Raw genomic sequence first — 17,019 nt, 5'->3', positions numbered from 1 at the left:
AATGTACAGAATGGTCAGTATCACATTCAGATAGTCTTCACCACAGCACATTATACGACTGATTTATATGAGTCATGAATATATGCCCATGTTGCTGTAAACTTCAGGTTTCTCATGAGGCATCCTGCAGGCCAATTCTTGCGGGTTAAAAATTTCCATTCAATCTGCAAAACAAAACAAAAATCATGACACAGTCTTGGGGTTATCAGAACACCCTTACCAGCCTCCCATGCACATTGCTCAATCTAGTTCAAGTCAGAGTTTGGATATGTCAGGCCCCTTGCTCCAGCCAATGTTTTCTTCTGACCCTTCCCACAAATGAATTGATAACCTTTGGTGTAAGACTAAGCAGCCAAAAATGTTTTGCATTAAAAAAAAATTACAATCTTCAATATAGAGCAGTTGATTATTGACTCAAGTTAATTTGATGTATTTTATTTTTATTTGATACCGAGTAGTATTTAACCCTACAAGAGATGTACCTAGATATGATACGATCATGTTGTGTCGCTCAAAAGTTGGTGCGTTTGATCAGTGACAGTATTAAGTGCAACATTTGTAGCGTTATGATGATATAGTATGTACAGCATATCCAATTGCTTTTCATGAATACACACAGTTTGTTGTACTTTCTAACCTACAACTAGATAATTTTCAACATTCATTTATACGGCCGTTGTTGGAAAGTGTTCTGATTTATGATTGCTTCCCTCAGGGTTCTGTGAAGCATCTGCAGTTACAAGCTCATGAGTTAAGAGATTATGAACAACAGCTAGAGTCTGTACTCAGAAGATATCTCAGGAGGCTACAGTGGTTGCTTGGTGCCAGCAGAAGAACCTTTGGTACCGTCATTGAGAAAAAGGTCAGTTTTATTCGTCTTATGAACCTTCGTTTATTTTATAAACCTAAGTATAGTCACAGGTTCAGTGCTCACGGGGTTACCTAACATTTCTTAAGTAAGGTTTGTCTAGTGATGTGTTTTTCGTGTGGCTCCGATAATGTAAATTTGCTGACAGCCTGAACACCCTCAAACAAATGCTACTGGTGTAGCAATGCTTAGCAAGGTGTAGGGCTTGTAATGTTCACAACTTTGGTGTGTAAACAGACCCAGAAACTAAAAGAAGCTAAGCTAATATGTGAATGCTGTTTTTAGTGCAGTAAGTGGTATATGAACCACCTACAGTAAACATTACTTGGAAATGCTACTACAAATGTACAAAGCAAAACATCAAAAGCTCATTTTTGTTGTCACCAATAACGTTGCTACCATCATATGATTTAGGGTTTTTATGGAAATTAACCATTTGGACAATTTCTAAGTCTGGCATGCTTTGATGTCCCTATGGGAAATGTTACAGCCTCACTGCAAGCAGAAGGACATTGTAGCTTGCAGGTAATAGATGGTGCTACTCTGTAAATTGATAGTAACCGTGTGTGATGATATTCTCAATGTATAAACCATCCGTAAACTTCCGTAGCATATTTTCTTCAAATTTTTAATACATGCAATTCAATCCAAACGTCGATTTGTCACATGGTTTTGTTCCTGTGTATGAATATAGGCGAGTGTTGACTTCAAGCTAACAGACAAATTTCTGTAATTTATGCGATGTAGAATGTGCCAGGGTGTCAAACTATTCGGTAAATATTAAGAATGTGTCGTGATATTTTACGATTGTAACAGAAAAACCTGGTACAAGCTGACTGGCGTATTTTTTACCATATTACTATGATAAACGTGTGACAGTGTACTGTGTAGATTGGTTCTGTTACAGTATTTGACAACTGACAAGTTTGGTACAGTTGCAAGGCAAAACACATAGTGGTTTATACACATACCTATAGCATTTACCAGGTATGTGTGACGACATTATATGTATGCAATCCATCACATATTTGTAATAAATGTTTGACTTGAGTCAAGCATAATTTATGAGTCTGTCTGTCTGTCTATCTGTCTGCATTTGCCCATTTCCTCCCATGATGCAATTATCCTGGGTTGTGATGATGTGTTTGTTTGTGATTGGTAAATGCCCATCCATGTGCTCTGTTTACAGGTATGTGTCTTAATTGATACCTCAGGGTCAATGGTATCACACATGGATGATCTCAAGAAGGACTTAGTAGCCTTGATATGGGAGCAGTTCAGACGGATGAAGGTCAGGTAGGTCATAGGTCATAGATCATTTACATATTTAGATGATAAATTATGACCCTGTAACAGTGTATGAAAATATATGCATTTCATCGGATTTAATTTAAACAAAACTAGATACAATTTTATCGTGGAATGGTTAGAAGATCGGGAAACCCAAAGGTCCTGGGAGTCTGATGGCATGGCCCAATTTACATAATTATGATGGTTAGTGTATAAATCCTAAAAGAGTATGAGGTCATTTTGATTATAAAATGGAATATATTGTGGATATTGGACTTGGCATGTGATCTTGCATTGGGGCTTTAAATCTAGAGGTGTGATGTTGCATTCTGAACAGTCTTCATTCTTCGCTCACTCTTTGATTGGACAAGTCCATAAAGCTTAGGAAGTTTGGCCTTCCTTGCAGAATCTGACTCAATATGGAGAATCTTTATATTTTAGCCTTTCAATTTGGTCTGTGCGTTTATTTTGATATATCTCAGACTTTGACCTTTATTTGTTCTCAAGAGAATTCGATGTCTTTTCCAACAGTTTTAACTTGATTCGATTTTCTGGCGACATTGAGCCTTGGAGACCAGTCGCTGTGGAGCCTAGTGATAGTAACTGTCACGATGCAGTCAGATGGGTCAACTCGTTTGTTCCTGCTGGTAATTCATGTACCCTCGAGGCTCTGATGGTAAGAATTCTAATACTTCACTTACGATGTCATTGGCCACCCCCTTCCCCCTCCCCCCCCCACACCAATGGCTCTTTTCAATTATGGATTTTGAATCAGAGACTAGAATGGTGATTTCATAATTCAACATGTTTCTGTAAAGTGGTATTTTACAAACGACCAAATTGTGGAAATCTGTGAACTAATATAATAAAATGATCTAAAAACAGCCCTCCCCCCTCTTACCCATTGCACAACATAGCAGTCATAGATATGTACTTGTAACATATAACTAAAGTGGTCATGATTGACCCAGGGGTCACATTATTTGAGGTTGGTTAACAGAATATATTTCATTCAGAGCTTGGATTAAACTTTCATAGTTTCAATTTGACTGTACACTAATGATTTCATTCTTCAGGATGCTGTGTGCATACGTGAGCTAGTGTTGTGATTATCCTCAGTAGTAGTATAAAATAAATTTTCTTGTAGAGCAGGAACAGAGTTTTTTCAAAAGTCTAGTTTAAATGATTTCTCCTCTACCCACAAGAACATGCATGATTTGGGCCGGTAGAGTCATTATTGTTTTATACCCCTCTCGTTTTGGAAGGTAGATGAAGTTTCTTGGGGTTTCAGGCACCTTCACCTAAAGTTGTACCAAATTGTAACACACATTGTTGTAATTTTTTTTTTTAATTCTAGGCTGCATTTCAGGATAAACGTCTTGAAGCAATCTATTTGTTGACGGATGGTAAACCAGATACCAGCACCTCCAAGATCCTGGGAGATGTAGCTGAAATCAACACCATCAGACGAGTCAAGATAAACACCATATCATTCAACTGTGATGATGAGTAAGTTACAAATCATTCAAGTATTTGTTATACGTTAAGGAAAGGTACTCCTTCCCTAGACAATGATACTTAAAAGATGTTGTTATGGCCTAGTATAACCTCAAGAATGCAATCTTTATACATAAAGGAAATGTACTCCTTCCCATAGGGACTGCCAAAAAGATAGTTAGAAGACATTTCAATCCATTATGTTATTTTATTTTATCACAACAATTTACCAAATACAGATATAATTGATAATGAGTTTAATATATTGCATGCAAAGTTGTGAAAGGAAGTGTGGAGAAACAACAAGTAGAACAGTCCTATGCAGGAGAAAGAGGAAGCTAATAGAATTAAGGAAGCACAAGAAAACACAAGAAATAACAAAATCTGGCAATAAATTATGATGTCTTATATTTTCATATTCTACTCCTCGTCGCTTTCATTTGTGGTCTCTGATTCTCCGTCAGAAATGATCTCCCATCGATGAATATTGCTTTCATAATGTTCGCACAGTAAAGCTTCTACCTTTACTCTGGTCTGTGGTTGGCAATGTCAACCAGCTCACATCCATTACTTATGTGACCTTCCTTTACCACCATTGAGAAATTACTTCCAAAGAAACATCTTTCCTTCCCGAGATCAATGATTCGTTTTCAAATTTCCTTTGTGTTGCCAGGAATATTATGTACATATTATATTTAAAAAGGTTCAGATAGTACTCTATTCACCATGAATAAGTACAATAACTCACCACAACTCAATTCTAATATCAAGATTGTCTCACTTTGGCCATATTTATTTATTTCCAGCATATTGAGCGTGGACAGTACTTTTCCATCTTTATCAATAATTTTCACTTGTTATGTATTTCATATTTGCTTTCAGGACTGCTAACACATTCCTACGTCAGTTGGCAGCAATGAGTAGAGGTCGATACCATAGAGTGTTTGCTGGTATGGATGGTGACTTGGCTGTACACAGACTACTGGAGGAAGGATTCAAGGACACTGATGTAAGTTACATTACACTCTATCCCAATCAGATCAAACAATCTAAAAGTTCATTGTGACACTGACTCTGTCTATATTGGTTGTTTTTCTTCCTTAATAGATTGTTATTTACTTGCTATAGCTTGCTGTAGTGTAGGACTGTAAAGGCCCTACACTCTATAGCTTACTATGTTCTAAGAGTGTGTAGGCCCTACACTATAGGAGTGTGTAGGCCCTACACTATAGCTTACAATGGTGTAGGACTGTGAAGGCCCTACACTCTATAGCTTACTATGTTCTAGGAGTGTGTAGGCCCTACACTATAGGAGTGTGTAGGCCCTACACTATAGCTTGCAATGGTGTAGGAGCGTGTAGTCCCTACACTCTGTAGCTTGCTATGGTGTAGGAGTGTGTAAGCCCTACTCTATAGCTTGCTATATTGTAGGAGTGTTGTAGGCCCTACACTCTATAGCACGCTATAGTGTAGGAGTGTATAGTCTCAACACGCTATAGTGTAGGAGTACATTAACCCTTGATTTAGCATTATGCAGGTCGACTCCGACTCAAGAAAGTCTTTCAGACTTGATTGGTTTAGTATTCACTGATGATGGAAGATTTATTACTTCAATGATACCTCCTTCACCCTCATCATCCAATGTCTGTCTGGCTCTAAAACACGGCACCTTAAATTTAGAATACGAGTTCGCAGATAAAATTCATAGCTATTTATCGTAAAAATAGATTCATATTTAGTCAATGAAATATCTGAATGGAGATTGAAATTACATCGATTCAGATGTCGATGACGACTAACAATAGATTGTGTAAGGACTCTTCGGTTCAAGAGGAACATCGAAGCACGTTGAAATTACTATGAATGTTAGTAGCTGTTTTTCAACTACCCAAGTGAGTGGCCCTCCAAACACTCAACCACTTGACTTTCCTTGCCACTCAGAATCGTGTAGAATGATACATGCAGGTCTCAGACACTTGGACTCATAAATCGCTGGTGTCAGTTGCTTTGTACTTTACCATTGCTATCCATGTTATTCAATACATGGTTTAATTTTTTTTTTTTTTTTTTATCTTTTCTTGAAATTTTTTTGGCAAAAAGGTCTATGATTTGGTTCTTTACAGAGCAGATTTGATATGAAAAACAGTCTTAAGCTCTGCTGATTTTGTGTCAGAAATTGTGTTCAAAACTTAAGAATTTCATTGAGTTTGATAAACTTTTGCTGAAAATCAACCAGCTACTGAATAATAGGATCTGTGTTGAAAATAACAATCGTTTAGCATTTGCAATATTCCAGTCAAAATCTCAACACTTCTTGTAGGTATGATTACTGTAAAAGCAAAATAATGATTGACATAAATTAGTTTATAATGCCAATATATGTTGGATCAGATGAGTTGCTATAGTGACCTGTTACTGACATGACTGATTTGACTGCAGTCAGTACAGCTACTTGACAAAGTTAACCACCACCAGTTAACTCAGGATTTATGTAGTATATCATGGACTATGTACTTGTTGTGTTACGTTAAAGGTATGAGAGGGAATCTGTGTATGATCATCAGTTTACAGTGTAGCTGAGGTGTTGAATTGATGCATCCATCTCATGTCCAGTGCATATTTTATGATTTAACATCAATAACGATGTAAATCATGAGGTATTCATATTTTTTTTTGATCCTCAGTTCCCAGTTCTGCCGACTTTTGAAAGCGATGATTTATTACTACTGACTTCAGAAATTGAGAAGGCAAGGCATTATCTAGCTCAGTCAAGGTCTTTCAGAGAACTCTTTCAAGACACTCCAAAACCACATGAGAAAGGTAAGTTAAACGCCACGATTCCACAAACAGTGGGGCACGACCCCAAAATAGGTTCGCCCAAAATTACTTGTGGGTGGCGGGATCTTTTGCCAGACTTTGGAAAATGTGTTTGTAGCTTGCCAACGTCCATGGTACAGGATAGCGTTCATTTATTTTGAGGATAGGTTCTGAGGGGTAGGGGATCTAGTGGGTCAAAGCTTACTCCTCATGCAAGCTTCTGGGTGGTGGGCCAAAAACTTTGCGGACAGGCTTTGCTCAAATCTAACCTAGATGATTTAATAGCAGCTCATTTTGCATTTTTGCTTGGCATCTTTTATCAAGAAACTGATGATCAAACTTATATACATTACAATCATCATCTGAAAATAAATCTCTGTGGTACTTAAGTAAGAGCTCTGATATGACGTAGCCAAAAAACAAAAACAAAAAGTACTTGATGAATAATAATAGAGCATCCTGGAAGAGAAAGATCTGTCATATATCTCTGCTCTTTCTTGACTCTCACTTTTCTTGACTTTTTTCATCATCAGCTGATTTGTAGCCATTCCATGCATTCACTTAAGATGTTAATCTGCATCAGGAGTGTAAACTATGAAAGCCCCTCGAACAGTCGGAGCCCCCCCCCCCAAAAAAAACCCAGTCTTACCAGCTAACAACTTTGTTTTTTCTTTTTTGTCACTAATGGATACTTGTGAGCAGGCTTGGGGCGATTACATCTGAATGTAATCGATTACGATTACTTGAGAATGTATGATTACGATTACGATTACAGCCTAAAGTTGAAGTAATCGATTACGATTACATTGTAATGTAATCGTGATTACAATCATGATTACATTGTGGTTACTTGCACAATCCTCTGCATATCTGTTTAATATAACTCTCTGCCGGGAAATGAAATAGGGCAAAGGAAGGGCATTTACAGTATATACGGACAAAATTGTGGAAGTATATCTACAATTCCTACCAGGCATTACACATTTATGCCTTAACACGTTTAAGATGTGTAACCCATAATTCCAGTAAAAAATACAATTTAAACAGACAATTAAACAGACAACCAGTTGTGTATGCAAAAGGATTGTGAACGCTGAGAGGCAGCATTGAACAGAATAATTCAGGTGATAAAAAATCCTTGAATATGGCGATCAAATCCCCAGTACTTCTTAGTATAAGTTTATTGTGCTAGAGAATTCTAGAAGCAGGAACACTTCTTTGGTCACACTAAAAGCCAATAGTAAGAATTAGTTTTAATCATTTCTACTAATTTTGCCCTTCTCATTCAAATTTCACTGTAATCATAAATGTAATACGATTACGATTACTTTGCCCTTGTAATCGATTACGATTACTTTGTAATTTTCACAAAAGTAATCGATTACGATTACTTCAAAAAATGTAATCGATTGTAATCGATTACGATTACTGATTACGATTACCCCAAGCCTGCTTGTGAGAAATGTTTCCCATTAATTCCATAGATCATGTTGTACAACCTACTTTTGCCACCCTAACAACCTACTCATGTGTTTGTCCTTAGTACATACTGCCAAATGTCTCTCAGCTCACTCATTATTGTGCTGTTCTGTTATAGATATATCTATATATTACAGCTGTCTTGTTCTGCATAGAGATCTTTGAAAAGGTGTCAACTTTTTATTTTTTCTTGCACAGATCCCGTCACGCATTCAAGATGTCTAGCGCAGCCGGTGTCTGTCGGTAAATCTTGATTATTAAGACCCATTAGTCCTGTAGTCAGTCGGTTATCGTTACATCTGTAGTCTGTTCTCTGACATACACCATCCAATGTATGCTAGCTATCATCGTCATAAGCATATTCAAAGATATTTAAGGTTAGTATTCAATATTCCCAGGAGGAATGTTTAAAAAGTCTGTACATGACTGCATGGACAATGATTTTATCATGCATTCCATTTGTGTACTAATATTGGACAAATTTACCAGATTTGTGAAAAAAATTCATAAATGTGAGGATAGATGAAAAATTAGAATTTGATATGAATAATAATGAATGCTTACTTTGATTCCGTAGTCACAACTTTTGTTATGGTATTTAAAGTGCTGTTGGAGTAATTCTATGAATATTTACACAGGATAATGTGGGTTTGGTAAACTTTCGAAAAATTTTTTTAATGTCATCTTTTCCCCTTTTTGTTATGTAGACTGTTACTCAGTTAGCAATGTACAAGATATAACCAAAGAATTTATAAGAAATTCTTTTTTTCTAATTATATAGTCACTTAGCAGAGGTAATCACTGCTGGTTAATATCCAGCATGGTATATCTCTTTCATGTCTTCATTACCTGTAAGCAAACTGCAAGAGATGTAACTTCAAAATGCTCACAGATCTGCTCCTGAAAGGATACTGCCTGGTTAAGGTCTACTATTACACACAAAGAGTTTATTCACTGTGATTTGACAGCTGACAATTACTTATAAGCTAGTCGACGTAAACAAATATTTAATTCCAAAATATTCTTCTTCTGGGTTCGTAAGCTTTTCTTCACTGTACCACCTTGAATAAATACGATAATTTTAAGTTCATTAATCCAGTTAAATAACCCAGTATCTGTGAATTACCAAAATCACTACACCTTGAACAAAATACTCTTTGAGTTTTATAACCCTTTTGTTATGCAAATCAGTCAGTGTCTATATTTAATATTATGAAAGGAAATGACAATTTGATTTATTTTCTCTACCTTGACTAATGACACCTTGAAGAAGTATTTACCTTTATTACTCTCATTAAATCTGTTAACAGAAGGTAAGAGCTTCCTCACAACTCTTACCACTTCTGTTTATAATATTTACGATTGGTTGATTAACTGCATAAATTATACATCTGGGTGTCAAACTAAATCATGGGGTTAATATGTTTTAAACTAATAAATCATTGTAGCATTGAATTTTAAACACCATTTTTTTTTTTATGGTATATCAAGGATTGAATACTTTTAATGTGGCAGAGTACCTCAGACACCTTAAAACATGCTAAAGTGTGACTTTTATTCACAAAGTGCAATGTGCTTTTATCATGTTTCATGTTATTGTTGTTATTAATGTAGTGGTTTAATTTTTGTATGTGAACATTATAACCTCTCTTTAACATTACATATTGTGGATTGCTCCTTATTCCTAGATGTAATAGTATGTAAATCAAAATTTTCAGTTATATTATTTGTATGGGCAAAATTTGATGGTAATTTATTTCATTGGTAATGTGATTTATGTATTGGCAATGTTATATTGCCAAACAAAAATCAATCAAATCAAAATTTCTGAGTAAGAATATAGTTACTTTGCCCTGTCCTCCCACAAACTTCCCTCCCTGGCCGCTCAGCCCCTTCCCCCTCCTGCCTCACCCCCACCCCCACCCAATGCCTGCACTCATATTTCTATGATATATGGATACTAAGTGAAACGCAGGAGCACCTTCTTGTGCCTTCGAGACTTGTTTACTATGAAATTTGGATTTAAGTGACTAACAACGCTGCACGTTTGTAGTCGAGGTACAACAGAAACTCTATTATTCCATTTTGTGTATGTTGTAATTTATGAGATTAACTGAGTGTGCACACTGCAATATATAGAACACCTTGATGATGGAGATTAGTTCATTTAATATTATAAGTATCAATATCAAAGTTTGTATGTTGTCATGGTGATATTTGGAAGTAGTGATACTGCATGTGTACATAGGCCTATATGTTCAGAGATGTATATGTATCTATACAGTAGTTATATTTGTTGAAATATTGGCTCATTTTGTGAACAAAATGTAAAATATATGTATTTAAAATAAAAGAAAAAAATACAATTATGTAACACTTCACCACTCTCCTCTTCGTTCGTTTTTTTGGTGACTATTAAAAATAAAAAAGCAGTAACAAACCAACCAGTCTATGACAAACCCTTCTGACTATATGAACAATCACAGATTCTTCCAAACAGCTAAGAAAAAAGGCAGTCTGTATTGGGAGATAAGATTTGTTTCCTATTGTGTCAAATATAAGAGCAAAGACTAGAAACAAGTCTAAAATTGACCTCACAGGACCATTAGTGCTTGAATTGGCGACTCTTTTCCTTTAATTCATTACTTTATTAGCTTCGAAAGGTTGTAATTAACTGACAATACTGAAATCTCCTATTCCGGTATATAAAGTCACTATCTAAAATCATTAGGAAGTGCCATAGGCCAGGTGTGTCTGTATGTTTTCACAGGAGCTTGAATTCTGCCTTCAGTTAATCTAAACAGTAAAAAAAAGGCTTGAAAACAAGGTGACTTTGCATGGCATTAATAAAGACCAACGAATGTGTAAAGGGATATGTAGTTGTAAATGTTTTAGCGATCAGCAGTAAAGGAAGGCCCCAAACCTTGGTTTCTGCAACTCCCGTTAAGAGATTTGAATCTGTATATTGTTGAAGAACAAGTACTTTCTTCATAAAATTCAAAGGCGTGTTTCTAGGTTAAGTGATTCATTAAGAAATCTCATCTACTGCATCGAAGGGCTGGGTATATTTCAAATCGTAGGGTTTTGGTTGAGGTCCTGAAAACTTTCCGGGTTTATATTAGGGCTTTATATTAGATGTTTATCTCGCTCGCTCGCTCGCTCGCTCTTTACACGATTTCATATGTAAGGAATACTCCGTTTCCCTTTTCAGAGTTTGAAACCTTTACTGGGAAATCGGATGTTAAAGATGCGTATTGTGGGGACTTTTCCTAAAGCCTGTAAGTATAAGGGTTGCCGCACATCCGGAAAATCGGTGAATTTTCCCTCTTTTTCTTCTTAACTGAACGTCCTTTTGGATTTACAAAATCCTTTAAAAATGTCCGGATTTTAAGTAGTTATGACAAAGTTGTTATAGAAACTGGAAAGTATCTTCTCGAAGGTGATATTGTCTTTTAGCTGCTTCAGCGTTTAGCAGAGCAAGATATATATTGTCGATAGTAACAGGCCTTCAACCTTTCTGATACATAAACATTTAATTTTTCTCTCTCCCTTCCTTACCCTCTCCTTTCCCCCCTCTTAGCCCTCCACACACCTCTCCTCCCTGGTGGTGGTGGAGTTGGAACGGCAATATTCTCAGGTTCACTAATTTTGCCTGCAATAATCAAAAAATGCATGGTTCGCATTTTCTAATGTCATTCGAATTACTCAATTCCGTGGGATGAAAGCATATTGGTGTAGATGACATTCCATTACAATGCTCCCCCTGAGTTTGAGTTCACCCCGAAAATAAAAAGGATTAAAAAAAAATAGTCGTTTGCGGCCAAACAATACATCTTATTCCGAAACCTTCAGAATACATCCCTCCATGAGACAGGTGTACAAATTCAGAAACCCCGTGTCTTTAAGTACCTTTGTACATGATTGACAAATTGAGCGGTTTCTTAGGCAGGAAGAACGCGAGATAAAGTTGTAAACAATTTTTGGTTTCCAGTAGCAGGACCAATAGTATGAAATGATCAGTGATAAGCCGTTCCGTGACTCCGATACAGGGGCGTCGATCATGGGGGGGGGTACAGGGGGACACGTCCCCCAATTTCTGATGGGTGGGGGACACAAAATCAAGTGTCCCCACCCCCAGGTTTATAGACTGACTCTTGTAGGCGCTTGGCTTATCAGGCTCTTAATGACTCGTGTATCTCATAAAAGGAGCTCAAACTATGTGCTATGTAATTATTAATTATTAATGTTTTATTCTCATCTACTCAACCCCCGAGTAAAAATAGAACTTTCGACTGGGTTGGAAAGAATTGCGGATTTCATTTAAAGCGGAAATTTAATGAAGAACCTCTCCAATACACCGCTGCGGCTATATGCTAAGCCAGCAGATAATGAAAGCCCGCAGCATTCGCTAATCTTCTTTGTAGTATATTATTTTCCATATTTTATAGAATGTTGTATTATCACTAACAGGCAATATAACACTACATGTACATTATTTCGTGTATTCAGTTTGGTTGGCAATGCCACTCATCATATGTTTTAAGTGTTTTTGAGATAATTACATATTTCATAGGAGTTTTGAGACAGATACATATATGGTGCTAAGCTGCTAGTTATGTTGTAATTATAATTATGTCACTCATACCTCAAGTTCTAGTTTAGTAGTTATACTCATATGTTCACAAAATATTTTAACTTGTGATTAAGTTTACAGATGCCAGTTAAGGTACAGGGCCGTAGCCTGCGGAGGGCGAAGCGGGGGGGGGGGGGCAGCTCTCTCCGTGAGAGTTACACTTCCTAAATGAAAGTAGGCCTGTACGATAATGTGAACGCCTGGGCAGTATGCGCTATTTCAGTTAGTTTTAGTGAAATGTTCATATCATATCTTCTGATTTAATTAGTCAGTTGTGTGCAACCTCAATATTATAGGCACGTATTGTAGGAATGACGTTCAAAGAGAACACGAGGTTTATTTTACCCGCTCATGACGTATATGCACTATCGCGGATGCGATGACCGTGCGTTTATTTTGGTTTTGTTAGAATAACAATAAACGTAGAGAGCTAAGTGAACTGTATATCAGTCTAATATGAAACTACGGATCTATATATATTTTTATTACGTCTATATGTTTTATTAAGGCCTATCAGTTTCATTGTTAGCCCCTATATCAGTGCCCCGATGTTTTAACTAAAAATATTGAGGCACAGTCTCCTACACAACTCATTTGTCCCCCCCCCCCCCCCTCCAATATAGGTCACTTTTTGGCATGTAAAACAAACATGATAACACAAACCTAACAATTGTTTTACACCTAAATTCCCCATATGGCTTCCCCTCAGCATATATAGGCTACGGCTACCATCAGAATGCCCTAGCGTACTTATATATCTTCAATTACCTGTGTAAAACAATGAATAAAGCAGAACTTATAAAGTAAAGCAAAGTCCTAATTTTCTCCTGCAAAGTGATTTTACCGAATAAAATTTTACTAATTTCTACGTGTTAAATTCTAAAACATGAGATATTTAAATTAAGAATGTTTAGATGCAACTTACAAGGCCTGGGAAGTGCCATTTCCGGTAATCTGGGAGGCATTTGGGGCAAAAATGTTCTTTCTTCGCGACGCGCCAACCGATGGTGGCGCTCCGCTTGGTAGTGCCATGATGGTCCCTTTTAGTAAATGGGGCACCTACTGAAAATTTCTTTAAAAAGGACCCTGGCACATCAAACTTTAGAACGATACATAATGTTTCGCGCGGTACCTCAACTGCCCCCTCTGGATTCTACCTAGGCTAGGACCCTGTGGTATCTTTAATTTATAGGTTTTTATGTTTCCGATGAAAAGAATGACCCAGATACCCAAATAGTGTTTATGAAATGGACTTATGATACCATATGTGTGGATGTTGTAGACAACTGTATAACAAGATGATTTTATTCTTGTGTGCAAAGTTTAAGTATGTTCCCATTTTGGGTTTAAATTTCAATTTATGAGACATGATAAAGTCCCTACAAGTTTCACCCGGATGTTAAATAGATCAGACTTTCTTAATTAGGTATAATACTTGTCAGGATGTGACTATTGTTAAAATAGGCGCTGCGGACTCCTTCAGTTCTATCCATGTTCAGTCATTTATGTCCCCCCCTTCCCCCTCCCATCCCACACACATGCACACACTTTTCAATTCGGATTGACGCCCCTGTTCTGATATGCAAATTATAGTCGCCCAAGATTCTACACACTATCTTAAAACATCCCCCGGATAAGTACTCTGGTGAGATTCTTTACCGGTTCACCGGTAACGATCATACCATCAGAATCCGAATAATTGGTGGGCGGGTAAAAATTCCCCTCCGGTAGAACGCCCTAATAAACTGAATTTCTAGTCTTTCTTAATTAGGTCAAATCACTTGTCAGTTGTGACTATTGTTAAAAAAGACGCTCGCGGACTCCTTCAGTTTTATCCATGCTCAGTCATTTATGTCCCCCCCCCTTCCATCTCAACCCCCCCCCCCCTCCACACTCACTTTTCAATTCGGATTGACGCCCCTGTTCCGATTTGCAAATTATAGTCGCCCAAGATTCTACACACTATATTAAAACATCCCCCGGATAAAATACTCAAGTAAGACTCTATTCCGGTTCACCGGTAACGGCCATACCATCAGCATCCGAATTAATGGTGGGCGGGTAAAAATTCCCCTCCGGTAGACTCGCCTTAATACATTGACTTTCTACATGTAAAATTAAGAATCAAGACCAGTATAAAGTCCTATATACTTTCAGAAAATGTAATGTTTATCCGCTTTCTGTGTTCACAAGTTTTCCGCTTCGTGGTGAAATAAAGCTGACCAAGGCTGTTCATCAATTTTGGTATCATTAAGTAATTTCTTTCCTTTTCCATTATTCAAGCTTCTTCTGCAATTAACATGATTCCAGCACCACTCATGAGATACGTTATTGCTTCTATATATGACACTCATTAATGTACTGCATTAATGTGTTATATACCGCACTGTCCGTTTCCGGAAGGCCGCGTTGTCCGCCTACCCTACTCTAGATCTACTCTATTGTTTTTGCTTTTCGAGGAACAGTTCCGTCGAGGAAATACTTAAACGTTTTAGGAAGTTGTAGAAAAGTGTTAGGCAAGATGATTAATCCTTCATATCACAGTATGCGTTGATGAACTCAGTGTTTGCTTCTTCCTTTGTTTTCCATTTTCATTTCCTTGTTTCATCGTTTTCCCCTCTCACCCCCTCCATCGATTAAGTTTACTCTCACTCCTTACATGGATCACATCCGTTTGTAAATTTATTTCTGAAATAAATGGTTTGTATTAACTATTGCTAACAGATGAGTAACACATCGAAATCATAATGAAAGCATTAATGAAACCTACTATAATTATGGCATGAATAGAGCTGTACCGTGATAAACATTATGAGAATATTCCGGGTCAAACAACGTTAACATCTGTACAATGGATTTGCGGAAGTTATTCATGATACAATGGAAGCCTCGTTATTAATGTAAGTCCATTGTTTTATAAATTCTAATAATTCAACCAAAATATGATCTTTTAATTTCAAGTTAACAACAGAGTATCTTTGGATGACATTCAGCGCCGATTTTCTTGACTAATTTGTCTTACAGTGTTAAACATGCATCATTTTAAACCATAAAAGTCTTATGTTTTCCCATCGAGTTTTGTAAAGCATCTGAGGAACTGACCTTATCGTTTGTAGAGTAGACTAGCCTATGTAGTTCAGTCGCTTTCATTGACGAACACTTAGCTGTTTATAGAGTTCTTTCTCTAAAATTAAAACTGTTATAGAACATACAACCTGCAGCATGATTGGTCTGCAACATATCTCAAAATTAATTTTGCGCCAAAAGTCATTTTTATAAAGAAGGTCAGGTCGTCTGCGCATGATACTTCAACAAGGTGTTCTATTCTTTTATATCTCTTATGTAATTTCCAAAATGCGACAATGTTTTTCACCCCCATTTATGCCTCATGAATGATAGCCTTAGGTGACAGTACTTGCCACTTGTTGGTGAACTTTATCTATTTTACTCTAACTCATAAAAACCAAATCGATGATGGTTTCCCACCCTCTCAAGCAGACCGCAAGAATGCGGCGGGACTTGCTATAGAATGACCGACCACTCTCCATCATCGGCGGCTCTGTATAGGGGCAAAAAAATATTGGGGGAGAAAAATGCAAAAATTACGCTGCAAGGCTTATCACCTTACCCACCGAGTGGCACCTGCCGTATTTATTGTTCTTTTTTTGAGGCATTTACTAAAACACGTCTCCAAAATATTCTGATTTGTGTTCCAACGCTTCGCCAAAAAAAAAAAAATAATAATGCAGTGATATATACGTCACATTTTTTCTTTTTATGATGACGAGGGCGGCCTTTTTGGAGTTGATGTACGATAGAAGTGTCCTCCAGTCGCTGTTATTTACGACTTCGCCTAGTGACATATTTCACGTTTCAACACAGACGGCAAAAATATGTAAAGGGTGTCGCTTTCCGTTGCAATGGCGGTTTGATTCAGTGGGGAATATTATAATTGCCGTTGGATTTTTCGCTCGGTTTATATACGCTAGCACGGAAATTAACAAACCTGGCCTGGATTATCACAGGATAAACAAGCCTACAGTCTTTTTCTTTCTTTCTCACTCTCTCTGTCCCTCTTCTTTCGGTTTTTTGTTTTATAAGAAAAATAAAAGACATTTTGCTCGTCATCACGGGAATGGGGGAATTTTTAAACTGGTTTCAGTTTACATACCAGCTTTTGATCATGATTACGAGTTTTATGTGTGTGTTCATTTACGATTGGAAAATTGTGGTTACTACCTACGATCGTTCGATTCGGTTCATAGTGCTCATGGGAGAGTCTCACAAACCCATCTGAACGGGGTAGTTCAAATCCTCAGCTCGGCAATAAATGTCCGTTGAAAGATTAGTTACTGCCCTGTATTCAAAAGAAGACAAGTAAAATGCTGCTCTACAGAACCAAAAGAAAAGGTGGAAAAACACGTTACGTTGAAAC

The 17,019-nt window shown here is 37.1% G+C and overlaps 1 protein-coding gene across 1 annotated transcript in view; it reads left to right on the top strand.

Annotated features, from left to right (window-relative positions):
- The window catches only part of LOC139960068 (von Willebrand factor A domain-containing protein 3A-like), a 38,248-nt gene extending 27,916 nt beyond the window's left edge, over positions 1-10,332 (top strand). Inside the window, exons 27-33 of the mRNA XM_071958118.1 lie at positions 716-862; positions 2,058-2,164; positions 2,690-2,834; positions 3,516-3,667; positions 4,538-4,664; positions 6,340-6,475; positions 8,150-10,332. Coding sequence (XP_071814219.1) covers positions 716-862; positions 2,058-2,164; positions 2,690-2,834; positions 3,516-3,667; positions 4,538-4,664; positions 6,340-6,475; positions 8,150-8,205 — 870 coding nt within the window. The 3' untranslated portion in view covers positions 8,206-10,332. The remainder of the gene's footprint in view (positions 1-715; positions 863-2,057; positions 2,165-2,689; positions 2,835-3,515; positions 3,668-4,537; positions 4,665-6,339; positions 6,476-8,149) is intronic.
- Positions 10,333-17,019: the final 6,687 nt, after the last annotated feature.

The sequence above is a fragment of the Apostichopus japonicus genome, chromosome 19 (assembly GCF_037975245.1).
Source record: "Apostichopus japonicus isolate 1M-3 chromosome 19, ASM3797524v1, whole genome shotgun sequence".
In the NCBI taxonomy this organism is placed as follows: Eukaryota; Metazoa; Echinodermata; class Holothuroidea; order Aspidochirotida; family Stichopodidae; genus Apostichopus; species Apostichopus japonicus.
Note: the sequence above shows the minus strand (reverse complement) of the source record. Positions and strands in the feature narration are given on the sequence as shown.